The sequence below is a fragment of the Choloepus didactylus genome, chromosome 7 (assembly GCF_015220235.1).
Source record: "Choloepus didactylus isolate mChoDid1 chromosome 7, mChoDid1.pri, whole genome shotgun sequence".
In the NCBI taxonomy this organism is placed as follows: Eukaryota; Metazoa; Chordata; class Mammalia; order Pilosa; family Megalonychidae; genus Choloepus; species Choloepus didactylus.
This window is the reverse complement of record NC_051313.1, coordinates 108,790,289-108,816,819: the sequence shown is the minus strand read 5'-3', so window position 1 is coordinate 108,816,819 and position 26,531 is coordinate 108,790,289. Positions and strand designations below refer to the sequence as shown.

The following is a 26,531-nucleotide window of genomic DNA, read 5'->3' as shown; positions in this document are numbered from 1 at the left end:
TTAAAAGCAAGCCTCAAAAGATTAAACTGCTTTCAAGTAATTTGTGTCCTAGACAAAGCTCCAGAGTATCTATGGGGATATAAAACTATCCAGCACCCAGTAACAAAATTAACAAAGAAAAATTACCAGGCATGCAAAGAAGCAGGCAGATACCACCCATAATAATAAGAAAAAAAAACAATCATTAGAAACAGACCCAGAAATAATAGACAAGGATGTAAAAAGTTATCACTGTTTTGCACAAGTTCAAAAAAGTAGAGGAAAAATGTACTCTATTAGATAAAGATGTGGAAGATATAAAAAAGGCCCAAATTGATCTAGATAGCTATAGAAAACTACATCTGAAAATAAAAATACACTGGATGAGATTAATAGCAGATTCAACAATGCAGAGCAAAAGACTATGAGTGCAAAGACATAGCAATAGAAACTATCCTAAATGAAACCCAGAGAAATCATCAGTGAGCTGTGGGACAACTTCAACCAGCCTCATGCATGTGGAGGGGGAGGAGCAGAAAAATATTTGAAGAAGTAATGATCAAGAATTTTTAAATTGAGGAAAACGATAAACCTCCAGGTCCTAGTAGCTTAGTAAACCCCAAGCACAGGAAGCATGAAGAAAATTATACCAATATACATAATTAAATTGCTTAAAACCATTGGTAAAAAGCATTTGTAGGCATGAGGGAGAGGGAGATGGCAGGCTCTTTGGTTTAGGAGACTGGATGGATGACAGCACCACTGATGAAGAAGTTAGGACGGGGAACAGATTTAAGTGAGAAATGAGTTAAATCAGCTCTCACTGTCAACTAGCACAACCTTGGAGCTGGGTTAATTCATCACCTACTGACAAAAGCCCATTCAAGGTGGGTCTTAATCCTTTACTGGAGTCCTTTAAGAGAGCTCACTGAGAGAGAGAACTTAGAAAGAAAATGCCCCAGGAGAAGCAAAAATGACCCAGACAAGCTGAGATAGAAGCCCAGAGACATTTCAGAAACCAGAAGCTAAACCCGGGAGAGAAGGACCAGCAGACTCTGGCCATGTGCCTTCCCAGTTGACAGAGGAACCCCAGACGCCATCAGCCTTTCCTCAGAGAAGTATTACAAGATAACAATGTGTCTGCAGCCATCATTAAACAGAAAGGGTCATATTTCAGAGCTCTGTTGGGTTGAATTATGTACCCCAAGAAAAAAATATTTCTTAGTCTTAATCCATTTCTCTGAGTGAACCCATTGTAAATAGGATCTGTTGAAGATATTTTTATTTAACGTGTTGCCAGCCAAATGAGGTTGGGCCTTAATCCTATTACTGGAGGCTTATGAAGAGAAAGCCATATGGAAAAGCAGCCAGAAGTCAATGGAACCTGGAAGAGTAAAGAGAGGACATTGCCATCTGATGGAAAAGCCAAGGAAACCTAAAGCTGGGCAGCTAGAATGATACCAGTCCAGAGAGGAAACAAGTTCTAGCCTCTGAAATCCTGAGCCGGTACATTGCTGTTGTTCAGCCAAACCACTGAATGGTATTTGTCTTATCAGTCAGGAAACTAAGACAAGGACTATACATTAAACAAAGGGTCTCTCGCAAAACATACCATGGAAAGAAGGTTTTGTGGATAAATGTGTATCTGCATATGATTGGTTAAATTTTAGTGCTATACATGGTATATTAAACACATAGAGCAGATCATTTTTTAACATCTCTTCCTTTATATGACAAAATCATTTTCAGTAAACAATTAGGAAATAAGCAAGTAATATTTATGCTTAGAAAAATACAGGGAACATTTTCTTGCATTGAAATATATGTCTACATATAAACTCTTCATTGAGCTATATGTATATATGTAAAGTAAAAATGAAGAATTAAAAAAAATGAAAAAAAAATTAGAAGTATAGTGCCCCCCAAAAAGGTTTTATTATCCCTTGTTAATTACCACTATGTATTTATTTTAAAGGGACAAAGTTTATATTCATATTGGTAATAAATAAAAAAATTGCTGTTTCTGTTTGGGGGGGTCTTAACATTTGCAAATAAGTCAATGGCATCTTTAAAACTGACCTTAGCGAGAGGCTAAGCCTACTTATAATTGTACCTAAGAGTCTTCCCCAGAGAACCTCTTTGTTGCTCAGATGTGGCTTCTCTCTATCTCCCTAAGCCTACTTGGCAGGTGAACTCACTGCCCTCCCCCTCTACATGGGACATGACAGGGGTGTAAATCTCCCTGACAACACAGACCATGACTCCCAGGGATGAGCCTGGACCAGGCATCGTGGGATTGAGAAAATCTTCTTGACCCAAAGGGGGAAGTGAAATGAAACAAAATAAAGTTTCAGTGGCTGAAAGATTTCAAATGGAGTCAAGAGGTCACTCTGGAGGGCATTCTTATGTGCTATGTAGATATCCCTTTTTACTTTTTAGTGTATTGAAATAGCTAGAAGGAAATACCTGAAACTGTTGAAATGCAACCCAGTAGCCTTGATTCTTGAAGGCAATTACATAACTATGTAGCTTACATGGTGTGACCATATGATTGTGAAACCTTGTGGGTCACACTCCCTTTATCCAGTGTATGGACAGATGAGTAGAAACATGGGGACAAAAACTAAATGAAAAATAGGGAGGGATGGAGGGTATGGAAAGCTTTGGTGTTCTTTTTTACTTTTATTTTTATTCTTATTTTTATTATTTTGGAGTAAGGAAAATGTTCAAAAATTGATTGGGAAGATGAATGCACAACTATATGATGGTACTATGAACAGTTGATTATACACTGTGGATGATTGTATGGTATGTGAATACATCTCAATAAAACTGAATTTAAAAAAATTGACCGTAGCAAATTCATTTTCAGGACACAATATGACCAGATTTGTTAATCTATATTCACTCATAATTGATCTATTAAAATATATTTTTACTAATTTTATACTCTAAACCTTCTGGAAATTAAAGTTAAAATTAATAAAGTTTGGAGAGCCAGTACATAATTGGCAGTTCTCAAAATGAATGTGTATAATGTAATGATATTAAAGGATAAGTAATAAAATGTGTTAACTTGTAAGTTCACATACCATTTTAAAAACTTAATAACACCAGTGATTGTTTAGAATTTAAACAACCTTATATGCCAGTCAAATAATGAGCAACTCGGGGGAAAAAAAGGGGTGGATTGTCTATTTTTTTTCCATTCAAAAACTGTAAATCCTAATATCTGTGTATACCAGAAAAATAGTTAAAACTTCATTCAATTCCCTCAGGTGTGCTGGTTTGAAGCTGTATATGTCTCAGAAAAAACATGTTTTTAAATTTAGTCCATTCTTGTGACTGTAAACTCATTGTAAGTAGGATCTTTTGATGAGGTTACTTCAGTTAAAGTGTGTCCCACCTCAATCAGGATGGGTCTTAATCCGATTACTGGAGTCCTTTATAAAAGAATGAAATTCAGACAGGCAGAGAGAGAGAAAACCACAGGACACAAGAAGCTGAAATAGAACTTGGAAGAGAAGAAAGAGACCAGGAGATGCTGTCTTGTGCCTTGCCATGTGACAGAGGAGCCAAGGATTGCCGGCAGCCAAACACCACAGTCTTTCAGGGAGAAAGCATCACTTTGATGATGCCTTGATGTGGATGATCTTCTAGCCTCAAAACTATAAGCTAATAAATTCCCATTTGATGATGCCTTGATGTGGATGATCTTCTAGCATCAAAACTATAAGCTAATAAATTCCCATTGTTTAAACAAAAAACAAACAAAGAAACAAACAAAAAACAACAAACATTGTTAAGGAGAAAAAATTTTAAAGCAGCCAAAGACATTATGGACAAGGAACAAAGATAAGAATGACAGTAGACTTCTAGAAATAATGCAGCAAGGGAGAAACAGTGTATCTTAAAAGAACTGAAAGGAAAAACTGCTAATCTAGAACAATATGCCCAAGGAAAATATATTTCAAAAATGAAGACAAAATACTGTTTCCAGACGTACCAAAGCTGAAAGAATTCATCACCAGCAGACCGCTACTAGAAGAAATATTAAAGGAAATCCTTCAGTAAGAAAGAAAATGATACCCGATGGAAATCTGGATCTTCTCAAAGGAATAAAGAGCCTGGAAAAGGTAAAAATGAAAGTGATTGCAGCTCATTATTCCTGCAGCAGCCCAAACAGAGGAAACACATGATTCTGTGGTTCTTGACTGCTTAAATTAAGTCTCACAATTAGCTCTCTGCCAACCTCAGCACTTTTTAGACGTAAATTTACTTGTAAATGATTGGGAAATCATAGCATGCACTGATGCTAGACCAAATTAATATTAAGAAAGCAAATTTCAGTAACTTTTCATACTTCGGTAAGATAGCCTATTGTTTTGACTCTAGGTCGTCTTTTAAAGTTTCAGCTTATTAGTCACCATCTTCACAAGTCTGTTTTTGGAAGAAGCAAATGAACAGAGAAGTAGATAAGGGAGGAAATGAAAACATTTGAGATAGTAAGCCCATATCAAATTTCAGTGTGTATGAAATCCTGTTTATGACTCATGTATGAGAACTTAATCTCTCCCCATGTGAAAAAATAAAAAATAATGTCTTCTTCTTTCATATCTCTTGTCTTGGAGGTCTTTGGAATCTCTGTAGTCTTAATGAAAATCAAACTGTTTAAGATGTTTCTTTTAAGATTGCTGATATGGATTGTTCTCAAAGTCCCACTACGGCTGTTTTAAATTTTTTGTGTGGTATCTGGTTGACTTAATTAGATTGAGCCTAATTTGAGGTTCGTGTATTTCAGGGGCATTCTAGTTTGCTAATGCTGCCGGAACACAAAACACCAGAAATGGATTGGCTTTTATAAAGGGGGTTTATTTGGTTACACAGTTATAGTCTTAAGGCCATAAAGTGTTCATCAACGAAGGATACCTTCACTGGAGGATGGCCAATGGTGTCCAGAAAATCTCTCTTAGCTGGGAAGGCACCTGGCTGTCATCTGCTCCAAAGTTCTGGTTTCAAAATGGCTTTCTCCCAGGACGTTCTTCTCTAGGTTTCAGTTCCTCAAAAGTGTCACTCTTAGTTGCTCTTGGGGTGTTTGTCCTCTCTTAGCTTCTCTGGAGCAAAAGTCTGCTTTCAAAGGCCATCTCCAAAATGTCTCAGTAAGCTGAAGCTCCTCCCTCCATTCCAGTGCGTTCTTCAAAGTGTCCCTCTTGGCTGTAGCTCCTCTTCAAAATGTCACTCTCAACTGCACTGAGCTCCTTCTGTTTTGCCAGCTCATTTATATGGCTCCACTGATCAAGGCTGACCCTGAATGGGTCGGCCATGCCTGCATGGAAGTATCTCATCAGAGTTATCACCTACAGTTGGGTGGGGCACATTTCCATGCAAACAACCTAATCAAAACATTCCAACTTAATCCCCACTAATATGTCTGCCCCACAAGATTTCATCAAAGAATATGGCTTTTTCTGGGGGACATAATGCATTCAAACTGGCACAAGGGGTCTCCCTGCCGCCTTCTTTTCCTTGTTTTATTTATTATATTTATGTTTTTGAATAGGTCATACATGCATGCAGCATGAAATTCACAATGTACAAAAGGGTATATGAGTAAAGAGTATACCTTCTTCTGTTCCCCAGCCACCCTGTTACCCTCCCAGTAGCAACCATTGTTACTGGTTATTTGTTCATCCTTTCAGGGTCTGTACATTTACAAACAGATATATAAATTCTTTCTCCCACACACACATGGGAGTATAATGTACGCTGTTCTGCCCCTTTCTTTTTTCATTGATAATAAATATATAAAGCTGCCTCGTTACTTTTAATGGCTGCACTGTGTGGATAGACCATGGTTTATCTGACTAGTCCCTTATGCATTTCTAGGATTTAAAAAATTTTTTTAATTGAGATGTAATTCATATGCTGTAAAAGTCCCCCTTTTAGAGTGTACAATTCAGGCATTTTTAGTATGCTCAGAAGGTTGTGCAACCATTACCACAATCTAATTCCAGAACATTTTCATTATCCCAAAAAGAAAGTCTGTACCCATGACATCTAGATTTTTATAATCTTTTGCTAAAACCAGCAGTGCTGCACTGAATATTCTTATACACATATTGTTTCCCACATATGCAAGAATATTTGAAGGATAAAGACCTGGAAATAGAATTGCTAGGTAAAATGGTTTGTGCATTTAAAATTTAAAGGATATTGCTAAATTTAAATTTAGAGGTTATACAAGTTTACATTTTCACCATCAATGTATAAAAGTTCCTGTTCCCCACTCCCTGTCCAAACTTTATCTTTGCCAAACTGACAAGAAATAGTACCTCATTGTAATTTATATTTATATAAATATATATTTATAGTCTTATTTATATTTTTATATTAAAATTTTTTTTTACATTTTCTTATTGTGAAATATAACATATATACAGAAAAATGATAACTTTCAAAGTACAATTTAACAAGTAGTTAGAGAGCAATTTCAAAGAATGTTATGGGTTACAGTTCCACAATTTCCGTTATTTCTTTATTGTGAAATGTAACATATATACAGAAATGTGATAACTTTCAAAGTACAATTTAAGAAGTAGCTACAGAGCAAAATTTCAAATTTTATAAATAGTATTATTTACAGTTATTATGTTTTTATATTTATTTGTATTATTTATTTTAGTTTTAATTTCTAATAATAAACATGATTGTTTTTTAATGTTTAGGGAATATGTGCCTTTCCTTTCTTTATTAACTGGTTTTTCATACCCTTTGACTGATTTCTACAGGGTGGCTGATTCCTTTTCTTCATATTTGTTGGTGCTCTTTATGCATTAGGTAGAAAAGCCCTTTGTGATATGAGGTAGAAATATTTTTCCCAGTTACGTTTGTGATTTTTAGTCTCTGATTTTGTTTATCTTGTGTTTTTCTTTTATCATGTATAATTTTTTCATTTTATGTAATTTAATTTGTCAAGATTTTCTTTTATGTATTCTGTTTGTGACACTTAGACTTCCCTCACTCCAATATTATAAAAAAATTTCTCCCATGTGTTAATCTAGTACTTTAAGGTTCTGTTTTTTTTTCCCACCTAACTTTTAGATACATATGGAATTTCTTTTTGTGTTAAGATGTGAGGAATGGATCTACCTTCTTTTCTCCATATGGCTAATATCTTTCCTCCACTGATTTGAAAGGCCACTTTTATACTGTGTCATCTTGGTTAAAGATATTATTCAAGGTGTTGACTGAGTTAAGAAAAAAATTCAAGTTTAGGTTTAATTATTTTAGGAGTGGTAGTCAGGCATCCATGACAGTTATTTCTCAACTCTTGGGGTCCCTATCAGAAGTTTTTAGGTGCTGCAGGACCATTCCCTCCATGACAAACCCTGCTGTAGTGAGCTGCTATTAATGAGAGGAGTCTGACTTGCTCAAGTGTGTTGGGCCAAGAAATAGTTTTTAACCCCTCTCTGAGCTAGGGATTTCCCCTAAGAGTGGGACTCATCTTTCATTAGCCTTACAAAATTCACCTGGTGCCAGTGGCCCATTTAGTGATTTCAGGGCTGTTACTTTCGTGAGAAAGAGCTCTGGCAGTATTCCAGAAGTGAAGGGAGGTTCTTTCCAAAGAAATTTAAAGTCTTTACTCTTGAGTCCTTAGTTTCTGATCCTCAGGTAGTCTTCCCATTTCAGGGTCATAGTCAGTTTTTACATTTTTACTTTGGTAAATTTACTTTGGTGGACCATATCTGATCCTGGGGAAAGCCAGTCCTGGATTAGGTTATATTATGACTGCATTTTGGCACTATTTAAAGCCGGAGGTAAAAGGATAAGGGTCATGCCTTTTAATATGAAACTGTTAAAAAGTTGAAAAAGAATGTGGCCCTTTAAAAAGTAGAATCCTGAGGATGCCACTGACTATGAAGCCTGGTAGAGTTCTGCCCACCGGGGGTTGGAGGAGAGGCCTGTCTGGTAGGTCTCCTGGTGCACTCAGCTAAGGGATGGATGCCAGGACTCCAGGGGACTTCCAAGGAGCATTCTTTAAAGTCGAGTGTTAGACGTGCTTGTAATGTTTGGTAGGGGAGGATGCAGAATGGCTTTTAATTTCATCCTATAGTATAAAATTGTTCTTGTATCTGGGCTACTCAAGGAGTAGCTTGTCACTTTTGAACTCTGGGGTAGCAAATGTTCTCTTGTGCTTGAAAGTGACAGCGACACCTCAGTGGTTTGACTGCTATTGATTTCCTTTCTCAGTATTGTTGGTTAACTGTTAGGGTTTCTCATCAAGTAGAGGAACCAAAGGCGTAAAGTAGTAAGAGAAGCTGGAAATAGTTGTGAAAATTATTTTGGTTTGGTGTAGGCCATTTTTCATTTTCTTTTTTTTTAATTTGTTTGCTCCAGAGATTGTGAGACACTTTAAAAAATAAGTCTACAAAGAATACACTGGAACTCCATCAGATGGTCATGTTGGAGTGGAGAAATGATATCCACTTAATAGGCTTAATTATACTTCAGAAATAGCTAATTTATCCTGGGTGATTTTGATAGCTGGGAGACAAGCCCATGGTCTAATAATAAGTATGGCAGATGTGATTCTACAGCATTAAATATCATCAGGATTTAAGGGAAGTTCTTCACACAGTTTATTTTTCCTGTTTTTCCTTCCTGTCCCATTTCCACTCCTCAGTGGTCTTGTTATGTTTGAACAGTCATGCTAGCCTGCCCTTCGGTAATTCCAAGACTGACTCCTAAAAAAGCAGCCTTCACATAACTGGTTACCCCTTTCTCAGTTGTAGCCATGAATGTTACCTTTTGATAACCTTTTCGCACTCATTCTTTCTCCTTTCTCACCCATCCCCGCTCCCCTCCCCTGAGGTTCTGCTCAAACAGATTGTAATCTCCCAGATCATTCAGCAGTTGAACTAATTCACCCCAAAAAAGGAATGTCCCAAATCGGGGTGATACTTACTCTTCCAGACTCTTCCTTCCATGTGGCAAGAGTGAATTATGTATTCGTTTGGCCCTGTTGCTGATAGAATGGGAAAGTTGGGGGAACTGGAGAGGAGGTAGCAGTTTTAACAGTGAAAAACATTTAGTAGAAACTCTCCCTTCTGCGTTCTTCGGGCGTGTCCCTCTTCTGGGCATCTCTTCAGGATTTCATTTCTCTGTCCAACTGCCGTTCACAACTGCCCTTTCCAACTGCTCCAGAACTCTTGGCCCTGGCATTCCGTGATGTAAATTATTCCACGCATGGCTCGAAATGGGTGCGAAGCAGTGTTGCCAGGTGTCGGATCACTAGTGTAAGTTTACCGGATCTCGGGGGAGGGAGGAGAAAGGGGGAGAGCGGCTGTTAGAATTTGTGCAGTTGTTACTGTTTTGGCTAAAACACAATGACAGAGCCGGCCAGGCTTGATGCCCTTGATGGCAGGGGAGAGAGGGAGCTTGGGCTCGGAGCTGGGGCGGATTTTTGGTTAATATTTTCTTCTTTAAAGGTTCTAGCGTTGGGATATGGAGGAGAATTGAGTTGGCGGTACTGCTGCAGAGGCCGGAGCCCTGTGCCCATGGGACAGGCCCTGTAGCAGTACTGCCTGAGACTAAGCTGCCTCTTCTCTTTCAAAATGTGGAGAGAACTGCTTTTTCTGTTTTCCTGCGGGTAGCCAAAACATGGCAAGGAGTCTCCTTAGATTGCTCAGCATGCTTAGAAACATCCCGTCACAGAATTAAAAGCCCTCTGTCTCTACAAGGGCCTTTCTAAAACAAAAATACTATTCCTCCCCTTGTTCATTTTGAGGAAGTGACTGCTCCTGGTTTATAGCCCCACTAGGGAATCTGGGTATGAGGGAGATTGCTGCCACCTATCTTTGATTTGTCTTGATTCTTTTTTAACTTATACGTTAAGGTTGTTGTGTTTTTAACCCTAATCTGATAAAAAACAATTTAAGTTGAATATTTTCTCTCTCAAATGACCACAGTTTTTAAAAAATCACTTTGATAATAAGCAAGTAGAGGAAAAAACTCACATAAATTACAGCACTATTTATCTAGAAAAGCATAAACTACATTTTTACTTTGCATTGATGCTATTGGCTTTAATCTGCTTTGCTGAAACAGTGCTTTCCTCTTTTTCTTTGTAGTTGTCATGGATGATGATGATGATTCGTGTCTCCTTGATCTTATTGGGTAAGATGCTCGTTTTAAAATCAGGGAAATCAAATATGCTCTACTAACAATCTAATAAGCATATTAAAACCTGGTGGGTTTTAAAATAAAGATTAAATCACTATAGATATAGTAGGGAGACAAAGAGACATGGATTAACATAGGGTACATAACTCAGTTATCCTGTGTTAAATTTGTTTTCTAGTAAATCCCAGGAGGCAGGAATGAGTGATAACAGAACATGGAACAACATCAAAACAAAACGAAGTGAAAGAAAAAAAATACTAACATTGTTTCAAATGGAAAAAATAGGGAGAGGATTTTACTAATATGCTAATATTTTTACATATGCTAATATGCCATCTTTTTTTAATGTATTATTTCCTTTAAAAACTAATCCTATGTTTGTTCTTTTCCCTCTTTTGTTTTTGTTTTTGTTTTTGTTTTCTAGAGACCCACAGGCATTGAACTATTTTCTACATGGACCTAGTAATAAATCTGTAAGTAATACTTACATCACGGACATAAATTTGTTTCTTCTTTATAGTTATAGTAACCACTCTATTGAATTTGTGCTTTTGCAGAGCAATGATGACTTGACTAATGCAGGATACTCTGCAGCCAACTCAAATTCAATTTTCGCCAACTCTAGTGTGAGTACTGGAAACTGAATGTAATGATCAAATGCTTCTCTCTCATTGATGCCTTGTGAGAATCCTTACCTTGTCTTTTGTGATTAACATGGAAGGAAAAACTGTTGAACAATGTTAACCTTTTCTACTTTTATCTTAGCCAATTAAGACAAGCTAATATGAGATTTACCATCTTTACATATTTTCAACTTTCTTTCTCAAAAGACTCGGAAATGACCTGAGAAAGTCATATTAGAATACTTTGAACCTTGTTTCATAAGCTTTAAAGAAATCACTCTTAATTATAGCCACTTGGGCTTAACATATATTAACCTCATTTAAACCTCATGATAATTCCATGAAGTAGGTTATTATTATCCTTATTTTGTAGATGAGGAAATTAAAGCACAGAGAGGTTGAGTTACTTGCCCAAGGTTACACAGCCATGAGTTGCAGATTCTAACCTAGGCTGCCAGTTCTGGGGCCCATACTTATAAGCTCTAGGAGCATATAGACAAGCAGACTGAGCTGGGGGCAGGGGAGTCTTCTCCCAATAAGTGTTAACTTACCATCATCATCAGGGATTTTATTTTGTTCATCTGTAAAATGGAATAGTATTCATGAAGACCTTGGGAATGCGCAATTCTTTCACATATTTGAGTGTATGCAAGACACCTCTACATGCTAGGCGTGGCTTTAAAGTCACCACACTGGCTTTCCTGTAAGGCTTATGAATCCATATTATTTCTGAAATTCATTCTGAATGAATAACCGCTTGTGATGCCATAAAACTCATAAAGCAGATTTTATTTAGCCTGTCCCTCAGCATTCGTGATTTTATTTACCAACTCCCCCACTTCCACATGAATCTTAATTCTGACTTTTCAGACTGAGTCATTCAGTATATTGAGAACTAGTAATGCATCCATATCAGGTATAGTGAACATAATTAAAAATGCTCAGAAAAACATGAGTGTTTAAGCTTCTAGTCTATTAATTTGTGCACTGTAAAAACATTAAACTCGATCACCACTCAACAGGTATTCATTGTCACCTTATTTTTCTGCAAAAAATTATCCTCCATGGTTTCAGTTGCTTTTTCCACTTCCTTTCAAATGACTCCTCAAGTCCTAAAATGATGGCCACCTAACTCAGATCATACTAGTCCCATTTCAGCTGTTGATTGGGACTTGTCTTTGTTTTTCTGTCTAGTCCTTCTGAGATCCACCACAGTATTGCAAGTTGGAGTATTCATTCTTAATCTACTTTTTTTTTTTCCTTCACCTGATTTTAAATGGCTGTTGATTCATTTCTTTTTCTTTTGTAATTTTGACATGGTCCATGAAAGGCCACTGAAAAGTAGAATGTCTCTTTTTTATCATTTTATCTTTTTTATCATTCACGTCTCTTCATATGCCTGTGTTATCTCTGGTTGGAAAACCTACTCCTTAATCCTTAAGGATTCCTTAAGGACAGAAACTAGCAGGCAAGTGGGTGCTTGATAGCTGTTGATTGGCTTTACTTTGAATAGGACATTTCAGTGGCTTTTTTTTTTTTTTTTTTTTTTTTCAAACCCAACACATATTTACTAAAGAAGCACATAAGTTTAAAGGAACAAGTTTACAATATAAAAATAAATTGAAACTTTACCAAACCTGGGGACTTCTGCTTCTTCCGGATGCAGCTGGATATGAGATCAGAAGAACCCACCAGTTCAGTGGCTTTTTAAACATCTTGATGAGCTGATTACTTCTAAGAAATTAAGTGACCTTTCACTCATTTTATACCAGAAGCTTGTTTTTATCTGGACTAGTCTTGCTTGAGGGTCTTCCACCTTTATGTTGCCAAAGGTTGACCACACTAGTCCAATTCTGAGAAGAAATCTGGGATATCTTCTGGACCTCTAATAGAACAACACCGACAGCTCCCCAAATTCATTCAGACTCCTGTGGTTCAAAGGAGTGAGTGGACATGGCTGTCTCCCGGACACACATACCCTGTACTGAAACTCACTCAAGTCTTAGACAGGGAACGATTTTGAAAATAGAGTGTGCTGTTTCTCAGTCAGTATGTTCATGATATTTACTGATTCCCTGTAACATAGTTTACCAATACTTATAAAATAATGTTAGACATTATTACCAAGGCCATAAAACATTAGAATAAACTGTGCAGATCGGAGAGCTATGTCTGAAAAGCACACTATCATGTTTTACTCATATACTCATATTCAAAAGTGAGTTTTTTTTGTTTTGTTTTGTTTTGTTTTTTTAGAATGCTGATCCTAAGTCATCCCTCAAAGGTGTAAGCAACCAGCTTGGAGAAGGACCCAGTGATGGACTGCCACTTTCAAGTAGCCTTCAGTTTCTTGAAGATGAACTTGAGTCTTCTCCTCTTCCTGATCTCAGTGAGGACCAACCTTTTGACATTCTTCAGAAATCCTTGCAAGAGGCCAATATCACTGAACAGACATTGGCAGAAGAGGCATATTTGGATGCCAGTATAGCTTCAAGCCAACAATTTGCACAAGCTCAGCTTCATCCTTCTTCATCAGCATCCTTTACTCAGGCTTCTAATGTTTCTAATTACTCAGGTCAGACGCTACAGCCTATAGGGGTGACTCACATGCCTGTTGGAACATCATTTGCAAGCAATACAGTGGGTGTGCAACATGGCTTTATGCAACACGTGGGGATCAGTGTTCCCAGCCAGCATTTGTCTAATAGCAGCCAGATTAGTGGTTCTGGTCAAATACAATTAATTGGATCATTTAGTAATCAGCCTTCCATGATGACTATTAATAATCTAGATGGATCTCAAATCATACTAAAGGGCAGTGGGCAGCAAGCCCCATCAAATGTGAGTGGAGGGCTTCTGGTTCATAGACAGACTCCTAATGGCAACTCCTTGTTTGGGAATTCCAGTTCCAGTCCAGTAGCACAGCCTGTTACAGTTCCATTTAATAGCACAAATTTTCAAACATCTTTACCTGTACATAACATCATCATACAAAGGGGTCTTGCACCAAATTCAAATAAAGTCCCAATTAATATCCAACCAAAGCCTATCCAGATGGGTCAGCAGAATACATACAATGTGAACAATTTGGGAATACAGCAGCACCACGTACAGCAAGGGATCTCTTTTGCCTCTGCAAGCTCACCCCAGGGCTCAGTAGTTGGCCCTCACATGTCTGTGAACATTGTAAATCAACAGAACCCAAGAAAACCAGTCACCTCACAGGCTGTGAGCAGCGCTGGGGGTAGTATTGTTATTCATTCACCCATGGGCCAGCCACATGCACCCCAAAGTCAGTTCCTCATACCTACAAGCCTTTCTGTCAGTTCTAACTCGGTACACCATGTCCAGACCATAAATGGGCAACTTGTTCAGACTCAACCCTCTCAGCTCATTTCTGGCCAAGTGGCCTCAGAGCATGTCATGTTGAACAGAAACTCTTCCAACATGCTCAGGACCAACCAACCATATTCTGGACAGATGCTTAACAACCAGAACACTGCCATCCAGCTAGTGTCTGGGCAGACATTTGCTGCCTCTGGAAGCCCAGTAGTAGTCAATCATGCTTCTCCTCAGATCGTTGGAGGACAGATGCCCTTGCAGCAGGCATCACCAACCGTTTTACACCTGTCACCCGGGCAGAGCAGCGTCTCCCAAGGAAGACCTGGCTTCGCCACCATGCCCTCGGTGACAAACATGTCAGGACCCAGTCGGTTCCCTAATGTCAGCTCTTCCAGCACTGCCCATCCTAGTCTTGGGTCTGCGGTTCAATCTGGTGTGTCGGGATCAAACTTTACCGGAGATCAGTTGACCCAGCCAAACAGGACTCCAGTACCAGTCAGTGTGTCTCATCGTCTTCCAGTTTCTTCTTCCAAATCTACCAGCACCTTCAGTAACACCCCTGGAGCAGGAACTCAGCAACAATTCTTCTGTCAGGTAGTGCTTCCTTTATTAAATAAATGTTTGGATGATTACAGAATGGAAAAATGGAATGTGTATTTAAAAGAATATAATTTCATTCTAGGCTCCCAATTTATTAACTTAAAAGTTTTAACTTTTGATTGATTGCCTTTTTTCATTCTTAATTAAAAATTTTTATCCAACATAGCATAGTGGTTTAGAGTGGAGACTGCAGTCGGACTCCTGGGTTTGAATCTAAGTTTTATGGCATTAGAAAGTTAGTTTAACTCTCTAGGCTTAATTTTCCTCATCAGTGAAATGGGGATAGTAATACTACCTATCTCATAGTTATTCAGAGGATAAAATGAGATAATCCCGTAAAATACTTCCATAGTCCCTGACAGATAGCAAATACTCAATAAGAGCCAATGTTAACATATATACTTGATAAAATATAGTATGCACATTTAAAATGAAAGCTTATTTAAAATTATGTACTTATGTCATCTAGCAAGCCACTAGGTCATGTGACCATGTGCCGACCAGAGGCCCCCAGTGTGACTCCACAATGGATAACTGGCCTGCAGCAGACGGACATCATGGAGGGAGGGATTCAGGGTTTCCAACATTTGACCAGCCACCTGTTCTTCCTACACTGCTGTGCAGATAAAGCCACATGAAGTCTTTCAGGAGGTCTTCAGCTTCAGTTACTTGTTCCCATCTGCTGATGCTTGCATTCCTCTAGCTTTCGGTTCCCCCACATTCTGAGCACGCTCCATAGTTACAGCTCTTCTTCCCCTTCTCGTCTGAGGGACCCTTTACACATCCCCCCTTCCACTCCTATGGTCTACCCTCCTTGCTCCTCCATTCCCACCTCCTTTCTCCTTCACATTCAGTATTCAACAACTTCTCCATACTATACTATGTGTCTCTTTTTAAAAGTATATACCTTTGATTTAGTAATTCCAAGTATCTTAAGGAAATAAGCAAAGCTTTATTTATGATCAAGGAGGTTCAATATACTACTTGTGGTATCAAAGATTTTCTTGTGTGTTTTTTATTTTAAAATAATGCTAAACTTAAAGAAAAGGTGAAATTGTAAGAATAATACAGAGCATTTCTGTATACCCTTTATACTGAGATTTCCCAAATAGTAACTTTTTACCACATTTGCTTTATAGTTCACTTATCAGTCTCTCTCTCTCCTTCTCTCTTTCTGTATCTGTCTCTCTCACTCACGTGCACACACAATTTTTTTTTTTTGACGGTGAGGAAGTTTTATTGGATGCTGGAGAAAATAGGAGTTCTATAACCCAATTTAAATAACAAGAGAACACTTAGTAAAATTTTTATGATTTTGTGGGAGATAGAAAAGTCACACACGATTTTTGAGAGTAAATCACATATATGATGCTCCTTGATCCCTAAATACTTCAGACTTCATTGTGTATTTCCTAAAAACAAGAACATTCCCCTACATGATCACATTATGATAATATGATAATCTATAGATCTTATGCATATTTAACCAGTTCCCATCGAGCAAAAGAGAAAAAAAAAATTTGCGTATTTTGTTTCTGTGGTCTAGGATCCAGTCCGGGATCACTCTTATTTCATTGTCACGTCTCCTCAGTGTTCTTAAATCTGGAACAGCTTCTCCATCTTTCTTTGTCTTTTAAGACCTTGAGGTTTTTGAAGGGTACAAACCAATCATTTTGTAGAATGTCCCTCAATTTGGGTTTGTCTGATGATTCCTCATGATTAGATTCAAGTCATTCATTTTTGGCAGGATTGCTGCAGAAGTGATATGTCCTTAGAGCTCACAATATGAATTTGTCCCATTACTGGAGATGTGAAGTTTGATCACTTGCCTAAGATGGTGTCTGCCAGGTTTCTCCACTATACAGTTACTATGTTTCTTTTTATCCTTAATAGGTATCTTTTGGGAGATACTTTGAGATTATGTAAATATCCAGTTTGCGTTTGCTAGTTCAGGCTTCCACTGACAATCCCTCACTGAATCAGTTTCACTATGATGGCTGCTGAATAGAGTTTTCCTAATTCTATCATTATTTGTTCTGTTTTTATTGTTGGCATTCTACCCTAAAGAAGCTTTCCTTCTCCCCTTTTATTTATTTGCTTATTTGTTTATATCAGTGTGGACTCAGAGATTCTTTTTTTTTTTAATAGTTTTATTCACACACCATACAATCCATCCTAAGTATACAATCAGTGGTTCTCAGTATAATCACAAAACTATGGATTCACCACCACAATCAATTTGAGAGAACCATTATTAGAGACCTTCAGTGTTTGTGTATTTGGGGAAATTAAATTCAGTAAGTTCTGATGCTGTGAAGGGTTAATATTGGAGAGGACTAAGTTTTAAAATGTAAATCTTACTTATTTTCATTCACTTGGTTCAAAATTCAAAATGTGCGGAAAGGTATACACTGCAGTGAAGTTTCCTTCCTCCTCCCATCCCCCAGTCACCCAGTTGTCGGCAAGCAACCAATGTAACCATCTTCTTACCAATGAACTTACATCCCACCTCACCTTTTGTGTTATGAAAAATATCAAACCCACAAGAAAGTTAAGAGTACAGGAAACACTTTACCCTAGATTCATCAATTGTTTGTTTTGCCACATTTGCTTTATCTATGTGTGTCCATATGCCTCTCTGTGCAGGTACACACAGACACATACACACACGTATACTTTTTTTCCTGAACTATCCAAAAGTAGTAAGTTGTAGGCATGATGACCCCTTACCCCTAAATACTTCAGCATGTATCTCCTAAGAACAACAGCCTTCTTCTCTACAACCACAATATCATTACACCCAAGAAATTTAACATTGATACAAAAAATTTATATCAAATTTTACCAGTTATCCTAGTAATGTCCTTTACACCGGTTTTTAATTCTGGAATCCAGTCACAGAGCACTGATTACATTTAATTGTCACATGTTTTTGGTCTACAGCGGTCCAGATCAACTGTCTCAGGTGTCTCTCATTCGGGATGTCTGTTTCCTCATAATTAGATTCAAACTAAACATTCGTGACAGCGTCCTTGACATTACTTTTTCCCATTATCGGTAGGCTGAGTGTGTTTACTTGGTTAAGGTGGCATCCCCAGGTTTCTGGTTTTTAAAGGTACCTTGTTACCTTTGTAAAGAAGAAATGATTCCTGGGGTGATGCTTTGAGTCCTTGTGACTGTCCTGCTCCTCAGCCTCTAATCCAGTGATTTGAGATTCTGTTGGTGATCGTCACCCGAATATTACATTGGTGGTTGCAAAACGGTGATCTTCTGATTGTATTATCCTTTCTACATTATTTTAAAAAGAGCTTTTTCTTCCTCCCCCTCCCCCTTTTTTTGAGTAACACTAAGAACTCATGGATTTTTTTAAAGAGGATTCTTGCGTACATTTTTTAAAACTTTTTGTTATGGAGAATTTTAAATATAAACAAAAGTAAACAAAATAGCAAAATGGGCCCCCATGTACCTATCACCAGCTTCAGTGCTTATCTAATCTTAGCTGTTCTTGTTTCCTCCATGCCCTACTTGCTTTCCCCCCATCCAGTATTATTTTGAATCTAATCGAGACATATCAGTTCGTGTGTAATATTTTATCTTGTATCTCTAAAAGATCATAGATTTTTTTGTATTTAATGTGTTATTATCTATTGCTTTCATTGTTCTTTCTGATGCCCAAACTGCCCTAAATTTGGTCAGTGGAGGCCTATTCAAACAGGCTTATGTTTTATACATCCCCACCTTCTTGGAGAACTTCCTTGCTCTGTGGCAAGAGATATTCTAGGTTTGCCTTGTGATTAAATACTTCATATCTAGAGTCCATCATTTCTCCATGGAGCCCTTTGAATTTAAGTCTCTTAATGAAAGTAGTTGGATTTGAATTTTCTTGTAAATGGTCAGTATTCAAAAGTCAGTGATTAAACGAGGTAGTTTACAAGAGTTTAGCTTATCAAACAAATCCCCTTAGGTTTTAAATTCCTTGAGAGCAGCTAATACAGTATCCATTGCCTGCAGCACCTACCCTGCTTGGGTGTAAGATTCCACCAATGATCACAATTGCGTTCTCTACCTTCTCCAGCCCCACCTTTCCCTAATCCCATCACCCACTAGCTCTGCCTGCCTACCCTATGGAACCACAGTGTTTTCAGACACCCAGACTTCAAAATCTAGATGTTCTTGTTTTTTTTCCTTTCCTCCTATACCTTTAATAAACTACCAAATCCTAGAAATTCTCCTTTGAAAATGCCTCTTATAGCCATTCTTTCCAATAGAAATGAAAATAATAAATGTTATTAACAACAGGTACAGTGCCAGGGGCTATATGCATTAGTTCTAATTCTTACCTCAGGGCTACAAGTAGCATTATTGTCCCTGTTTCACAGTCAAAGAGACAAAGGTTCAGAGCATGGTCAGATTCTGTTGTCTATACTATACTGCTTCCAGTTTCTCTCCTAGGTTTTGAGAGGGGCTCCATGATAATGGAAAAAAAAGAATTGGATCAGGAGTCAGATCTAAGTTTAGGCCCTGCTTTGCCTGTGACTGATATGTGACCTCAAACTCATGTCTTCAACTTTCTGAGCCCTGGTTTTCTCTTCTCTAAGACGAGGAACCTTAGCCATGCAATAGTATCACTTGGGGAGCTTTAAAAAAATATGGATGCCAGAGCCCCCACCCCATAAATTCTAATTTAAACAGTCTGGAGGAAAAGCTAGGCATCAACATTTTTCAGAAGCACCCCAAGGGATTCTAAAGCACAGCCAGGATAGAGAACCACTGAACTAGATGATTCCCAAGGCCCATTCCAACCCTCACATCTCTTAATTAAGACAACTGTACAGTTGTGAAAGTGATTAGTCTGCCCTCATCCTCTTCCTAGAGGCAGATTTCCACTAGGTTAATCTTCCGAAAACAATATTTGCTTTATGACCTGAACACAATCACTGGGGAGCTTCCCATTCTTACAGGATAAAATATGAACCCCTGGCCCAGCAGTCAAAGTCGTCCAGTCAGATCCTCCACTTTAGTCAGGCTGATCCCCTCCTGCCCCTGAATAGGTCAGCTTCCCGGTGAGCCTCAGGTCTGTCCTGATGGGGTGTCATTGAATGTCCTTAACTGTCATGGCTAAATTCTTCCCCTCCTTTAGGACCCCCTAAGGCTAAAAGAATGATGGTTTTGTTTTTTTGTTTTTTGTTTTTCAGTCCTTCTCCTGATCTCCTTTTTTTGCCTATTGTACTTTTTGTGTGTGTATATTGTGCTAAATATTTCCTTCATTGATTCGTTCATTTAACAGTATTTGGCATGTGTTAGCCCCAGGCTGAGTCCCAGAGATACAACCTATTCCAGGGCAAGAGGCAGACAGAGAAGCCAACAGTCACAACCACAGTGCCTAGCCATGGCCAGAGGAGCAGCATCCTGGCCAATATGAAGAGGTGGCCATCCTGGGTCTCTATCTACATGGGACCTTTGTACAAATTCGGGGAAAATGCTCCTCTGGGCCAAAATAAAAAAAGGTACTCCTTTGGGTAGATAAACCATTCTGCTGGCAAGCTTGGAATTTTTAGGTGGGGAAAAAGAAGGTGCTCCTTCCCTAGATTTTTAGCTCTTACCTGCCCTCTGGCAGATACCTTTGTATGTTTTCCAACCTTGCTGCCTCCTGGCCCTTTCTGTGACAGTGGGGCAATTTCCAGAGGAGGTATGGGCAGGGAAACCCCCAAATGATTTCCTCCACTCATCAAATGCCTGTTGTTTGATGAATAGTATCTTGCTAGCATGTAACTGGCTTCTTCCAAAGTATACTGCAGAGGGGGGACATTGATGTATTAAGTATTGTCTGTTTCATTGGGGTTTTTCTATATATTCATACGGTATCAAGGTAATTCATGGAGTCTAAAGAGTTAAAATTGTACATTAATATTGGCAGAGTTCTTGGAGCCAGATTCTCAACAAAATATTCTTAAATAGCTTCTATTTTTGTGAGAAAATGTATTTCAAGAGCAAGTCCTAAGAGTTCATTTAAAAAGAGACAGTGATAAATTGCATTTCTGGAAAAGATCATCAGCTGGGCAACCTAAATTTGCAGGGAATGGGGGGGAATTGGTGGCTCTTGGGGATGGGGGACAGGGTCTGGAACAAGGAGGGAGGGAAAGGTCCCTATGACTAATGTTGCAGTGGAATTCATTCACTATTTTTTTCTTTTTTAAAGCAGTTTTATTGAGGCATATTCACATACCATACAATCCATCCAAAGTGTACAATCAGTGGGCAGCTGTTAGTATATTCACAGAGTTGTGCCTTCATCACCGCAATCAACGTTAGAACATTTTTATTACTCCAAAACAAAAAAACTCCATACCCCTTAGCAGTCACCTCTCAGTCCCTCTAACCTTCCTCATTCCTATATAACCACTATTGTATTTCTGTCTCCATAGATTTATTTATATTTACATTTTCTATAAATGGTCATTCACTATTTTTATTCAATAAATATTTGCTGTGTGCTCACTGTGGTGCCAGGCCCTGTTCTCGTGCTGGGGAACCGGCAGTGAGCCAGCCAGAAGTCATGCCCTCGGAATAAGAAGAATGGCATCCAGTTCACCAGTGAACTTTTACAGACAGAGTAGTCCCTAAGGCAACAGAGCTTTCCAAACATACACACAGTGCATCCAGAAGATTCCGATGTAGGGGCCAGACCAAGTTCCACAGTGGATTCTGATTCTACCGCCACTATTGTCCTACCCACCCCACCCCCAGCCTCTACCCCACAGTATAACAATTTGGAGTGATCATTTTGGTCTCAAGGTAAGGGAATCCCAGAGTGCTGAGGGATACAGGCAGGCTGCCCAGGCAGTAGTCAGAGGATTAAAATACACTGGAGCCAACACTCAGCACCCACACTGGCAGGCAAGGCTTTCAGACACTTAACCCAAGACACCCTCAAATGAGGTGAGGCAGTTTACCATGGTTTTGGAGATATAGTTCTTTTTAAAAGTACCCTCCAGTGATAGTAAATGTTCATGCTTTGACATTAGGTAAGTGTATTCTCAGGGTTTTGGTTTTGTTATGTTTTTTTCTTTTAATCTTCTGTATTGTGAAATAGAATACATTTAGAACAATCATAAAACATAAATGAACAGTTAAATAATTATAAAGCAGATACCCATATAACTACCACTTGGCTCAAGTAATAGAATGTTGCCGGCATCCCCAGAACCCAGCCCCCACCTTGTCCCTTCCCAGCCCCTCTCCCCCTTAGAGCTAAATGTTCTCCTGACTTTAATGGTAGCCTCTTCCTCACTTTTCTCTATAGTTTTACTATTTATCTATGCATAAGTTTTGTTTCTTTGTTTAATAGCAGGGAGTCCTTCCAGGCATGTCTGATAAATAAAGTCGGAGATCAGGCTGAATAATGTCATTTTATCAGAACATGACTTGGGGCTCTAAAGCAGTAAGGGTGACTTTCTTCCATTTCACGTGAAATGAACTAGACATATTGAAAGAAATTCCCAAAATGTTGTGTTCTAGCTACGCTGCTGTGAGGACTTTGGTCATTTGAACATATTAATTCTTGTTTGTCTGTTCATCTGTTAATCTGAATCCCACCTGGTAGACAGCCTTGCTTTGTTAAACCATGTTTTTCTCAATTTCTGCTTGTTTTGCTCTTTCTACAAGGTGACCCTTAGTGTTCATCCCCTGAAAATATTGTGTGGGGAGGCCTGTTCACCTGCAGTTTGCCCCAGGCCTCTCCCCAGCACGGTGTCCTCCGTGTGAAGGTCTACCCTGTGGCGGGAGAGCTGGGATTCTGTTCTGGGGGGATGCTGTGGAAACTGGAAGATCCTACATTTTTCAGTCTAGGAATATTTTGCCTTGACCTTTTCCCTCTCGGGTTTTCTTCCTAAGAATAGCTTGCCTATCTACCTAGGGTGGTGCATGTTTGACCACCCCCCTCCTGGAAGGACGAGCAAGGTAACCATTTCCAACTGGGTAATGACCTCCTCCAGTCTTCCGTGGGTGATGTTAAAATCTTCTCCATTTTCATATCAGAAAAGAGAACCAAATACTTAGTTCTTTAGAACAGAAATATTAGCATTGGCTTACTTAGTTTGCCCAATGGTCAAGCATTGCCAAAGCCTATGTGAAAGCTTTTGCGTGAGAGGTTGGTGAAAACATTTTGCTTATGATACCAAGGTCATAGTTTAAGTCCCTCGTGGGGATGATGAGACTAAACTCTAAATCCACTGATGCTATATAAGATAGAAAACTGAAAAAAAAATTTTTTTTAATTACTGTACTTTAAGTAGTAAGATCTAAAGGATTAAAATTTGAGGGTAATTTATATTCTTACTTAAAATACATTATGGAGATAACAGATTTGCTTTTACAACTAAAAAGAAGTTGTTTAGATCTTAAACATCATCCAGTTTGTCTTTCTCATTTATAGAAAGGAAGCTTTTACGGTAGTTTTAACATCAGGTGACTTTTTCCAATTACATGTTACTCAGCTAATATTATTTCCTGATTACGTGCCAATTGATGGTGACATGACACAACCTAGAAATGTACCAGATGGCAGGGATGTAAAGTACTTTAGATCAACTATACATCAAAACAATGAGTGTTGACAGTAGAGATTTGGGGTTGGCCCTTGGGCCTTAACCAGGTTCTCAGAGTCTGTGCAGACCTGGTGTAGGAACTATACTATTCAGTATCATAATCCTTGGAGATGTGTATATAAAATTTCCAGGGATAGAATTACCAGGGTTAGGAGTTCCCAGCATCAGCCTTTGCATCTGAGCACCACATGCACAGCAGTCCCAGGAGCAAGAAAACAGTCCTGTATCAACTCAGCACCCCTCCTGAAAAGCATCAAGAAAATTGAGTTTGCCTGTAGATTTTAAAGGATGTGATAGGAGAATAATGTTTTAAAACCTTTATTGTCTTGTTTGTTTTGTAATCTAACCTGAAGGTAATGCTGGGTAAGCATTCAGAGGCTTGGTTGGCGTTTTAAGTGACGTATTAAAGTTCTTTGTCATGAAATTAAGTTTTCTACCTTGCTGATCTTTTTCACAGGCTCAGAAAAAGAGTTTGAATCAGACGTCCCCCATTTCAGCTTCCAAGAGCGCTGATGGCCTGAGGCAAGCACAGATCCCTGGTCTCCTGAGCACCGCACTGCCAGGTCGGGAGCCTTTGTAGGAAGCTCTCCTCGCTTGTCCCTGCCTCCCGATATCTGGAGGCACTGCTCCTCTCCTGCCTCATTCTGGAGAAAGTCTCTGTGGCTTCAGCTGGTCTCCATGCTGATCATTCCTTTTTTCTGTATCCTCTCCACACAAATGATATACGATGTTGCATCAACTCTAAGACACTTTCAATTGTAAGGTGTATCATCATTCAATATACTACTAAGAAAAAAACATATCTGATTAAATTATGGCACATTAAATTGTGGGGAAGAAAATGTGCTTCTTAAAAAAAAAATCTGGTATTATATGGCAACTTGCAATTATCCTCAAGTTGCTTTATGTGTGTATATTTGGAATTCCCTCTGAGACTGAAAGTATTGTTGGCTTTGCCTCCCATTTCTTCCAAGGCTGCACTCTTCAATAAGTTATAGAAAAGACGAAAGCTTGAACATTCCTAGTTAGTCCCCTCTTTGGGCCTCCCTTTCCCTAAATTGTGAGTATTTTGATGGATTACTGGCAAATGGCCTATTCCTCACGCTACAGATAATCCAAGCCTATAGCATTTACAGCTTTTATTTATTTATTTGTTTGTTTTTATGTATTACCTATTTATTCATTTGTTACTTAAATAGGCTTTAATAATCCTTACCACTGTCTCCAGACCTTATAGATAAATGCACATCCCTGCCCTCCTTCCTCTCAGCAAGCATCTGTGATAAAGAAATCCCTTTCATCATGTTCAGTAATCTGTATACATTGGGCCCTAGGGGTTATATAATGAACCTGGTTTACTGTTTCTGTTGAACCTTGTCTTATGTATTAATTCTAATAGGGCAGGATTCTGGAAGCAAAGTTATATCGGCATCATTAGGAACCGCACAACCACAACAGGAAAAAATAGTTGGATCATCTCCTGGCCAGCCAACTGTGCAGGTAGAAGACTACTTGAATAGCTTTTTCTTACTGTTCAGCACAATTGAATAAAAATTTAGCCATGTCATCTTCTGCGTGGTAGTTGCTGTCTAGCATTATGTGCACAGTCAACCCAGTTGCCCTGTGTGCCCATGAGGTGTCCAGGAGTTGAACGTGTGGTTGCTGAAGACCTTCCCAGTGGCCCAGATCTTCTTATGTTAATGTTTATAGGATGAATGTGTATATCCTATTTCTGACATATTTACAATGCTGTCATTTACTCATGAATTAATAATATACCAGCAGCTGGTACATATTAGGCACTCACGAATGTAGTTTACTGTTGAATGACATTGCTCATTATCATATCAAAGTGGATCTGTTCTTCCTGGTTATACTGAAAGGTTTGTTGTTTTTTGCTTCTGCCAGTGGCAGCCAGGGGTGTATGAAGTAGTCAGTCCCTAGAGTCTTTTGACCCAACTTTGGCTTACAAACCACTTTTTAGACCACTTGTCTAAAAAGGAAAAGAAAAAAGAAAAAACATTTGTTTTTAGCTTACTAAGGTCTTAGTTTCTTCTCCAATAAACTTGCCAATTAATAGTTTAATGAAACGTGTGCTAGCCTGGGCCTTCCTGGAACACCCGGTGAAGGATTTGGTTCATTTCTCAGGGTTCTAATGTAAGGTGTGTTTGTCTCCTTAACATGACAGGAGAAATTCCCTACTAGATCTCACACACAGACTGTAAACGGCAGAGCTCAAACATGTTTGCTCCCTTATTTACCTCTGAGAAGCGAGATTAGTGGTAACTACTGACTCTTCAGATGTTCGTGGAGTTGTTACTCACAAATGTATTTCTTCAAAACTATAATGATGCTTTTGTAGAAGGAGTTAGGGGTCAGGTTTTAAGGTACAAACTAAATGCTTTTAAGGAACCGATAGTATAGCTTTCTATAATCTTTACACACCAGAGCTTTGCTACATGGGGTCAATGGACTTATTTTATTTTTAGCAAGACAAATTTTACAGCCTGAGAATATGCTCTTGATAGGTAGTTGAAAACATTTGAAGCATAATGACTTTTAAGTGTAGATGTATTCTGCTCATTTTTTTTGTAAAAGAAGGTATAATAAGAGGTATGTTTTGTCTTTAGGTGGATAGTTATACTGGAGGACAGAAAAGGCCTGCTACGAAACAACTAACTAAAGGAGCTTTGTGAGTTACCTTTGGAAATGACTAATTTTGAACATTTCTCTAGATCCTAACCTTTAATAACTATAATAGACTACAGAAGTCAGGTTTAAGTATCTAATCCTTTTTTTTTTTAAATGTACTTTGAACTTCAACTTCCAGGGAAGAGATATCTATTTGGTACAGGATCTAAATTTTCTAAACAGTACAACTCTACAGTCTATTTGTTCAAACACCACAATTGCATGGAACTTTTAATAGGAAGTGAGATATGGTAGGTTAGTATAGGCTGGAGTGAAATAGTGACACATCCCAGAGTAATTTGGGCAGATAATAAAAAATATATTTACAGCCTCCCCCTCCCCAGCCCCAAGGATCTGGGGGAAGGTGTGGATGTGTTGGACTTCCTCACCTGGACTGGTGTTGATGTTGTCACAAACATTGGGACTGGCGGTTTGATGTGCTGAGCCCTCGATCATGGGACATGCCCTTATGAAGCTCGTTACTGCAAAGGAGAGGCTAAACTTGCAT

At 38.6% G+C, this 26,531-nt stretch overlaps 1 protein-coding gene across 1 annotated transcript in view; it reads left to right on the top strand.

Moving 5' to 3' along the window:
- Window positions 1-26,531, top strand: part of BICRAL (BRD4 interacting chromatin remodeling complex associated protein like) — a 119,284-nt gene that overhangs the window by 81,299 nt on the left and 11,454 nt on the right. Inside the window, exons 3-9 of the mRNA XM_037844824.1 lie at window positions 10,110-10,155; window positions 10,586-10,634; window positions 10,719-10,787; window positions 13,041-14,720; window positions 23,790-23,895; window positions 24,732-24,832; window positions 25,963-26,024. Of these exons, the coding sequence (XP_037700752.1) occupies window positions 10,115-10,155; window positions 10,586-10,634; window positions 10,719-10,787; window positions 13,041-14,720; window positions 23,790-23,895; window positions 24,732-24,832; window positions 25,963-26,024 (2,108 nt within the window). The 5' untranslated portion in view covers window positions 10,110-10,114. The remainder of the gene's footprint in view (window positions 1-10,109; window positions 10,156-10,585; window positions 10,635-10,718; window positions 10,788-13,040; window positions 14,721-23,789; window positions 23,896-24,731; window positions 24,833-25,962; window positions 26,025-26,531) is intronic.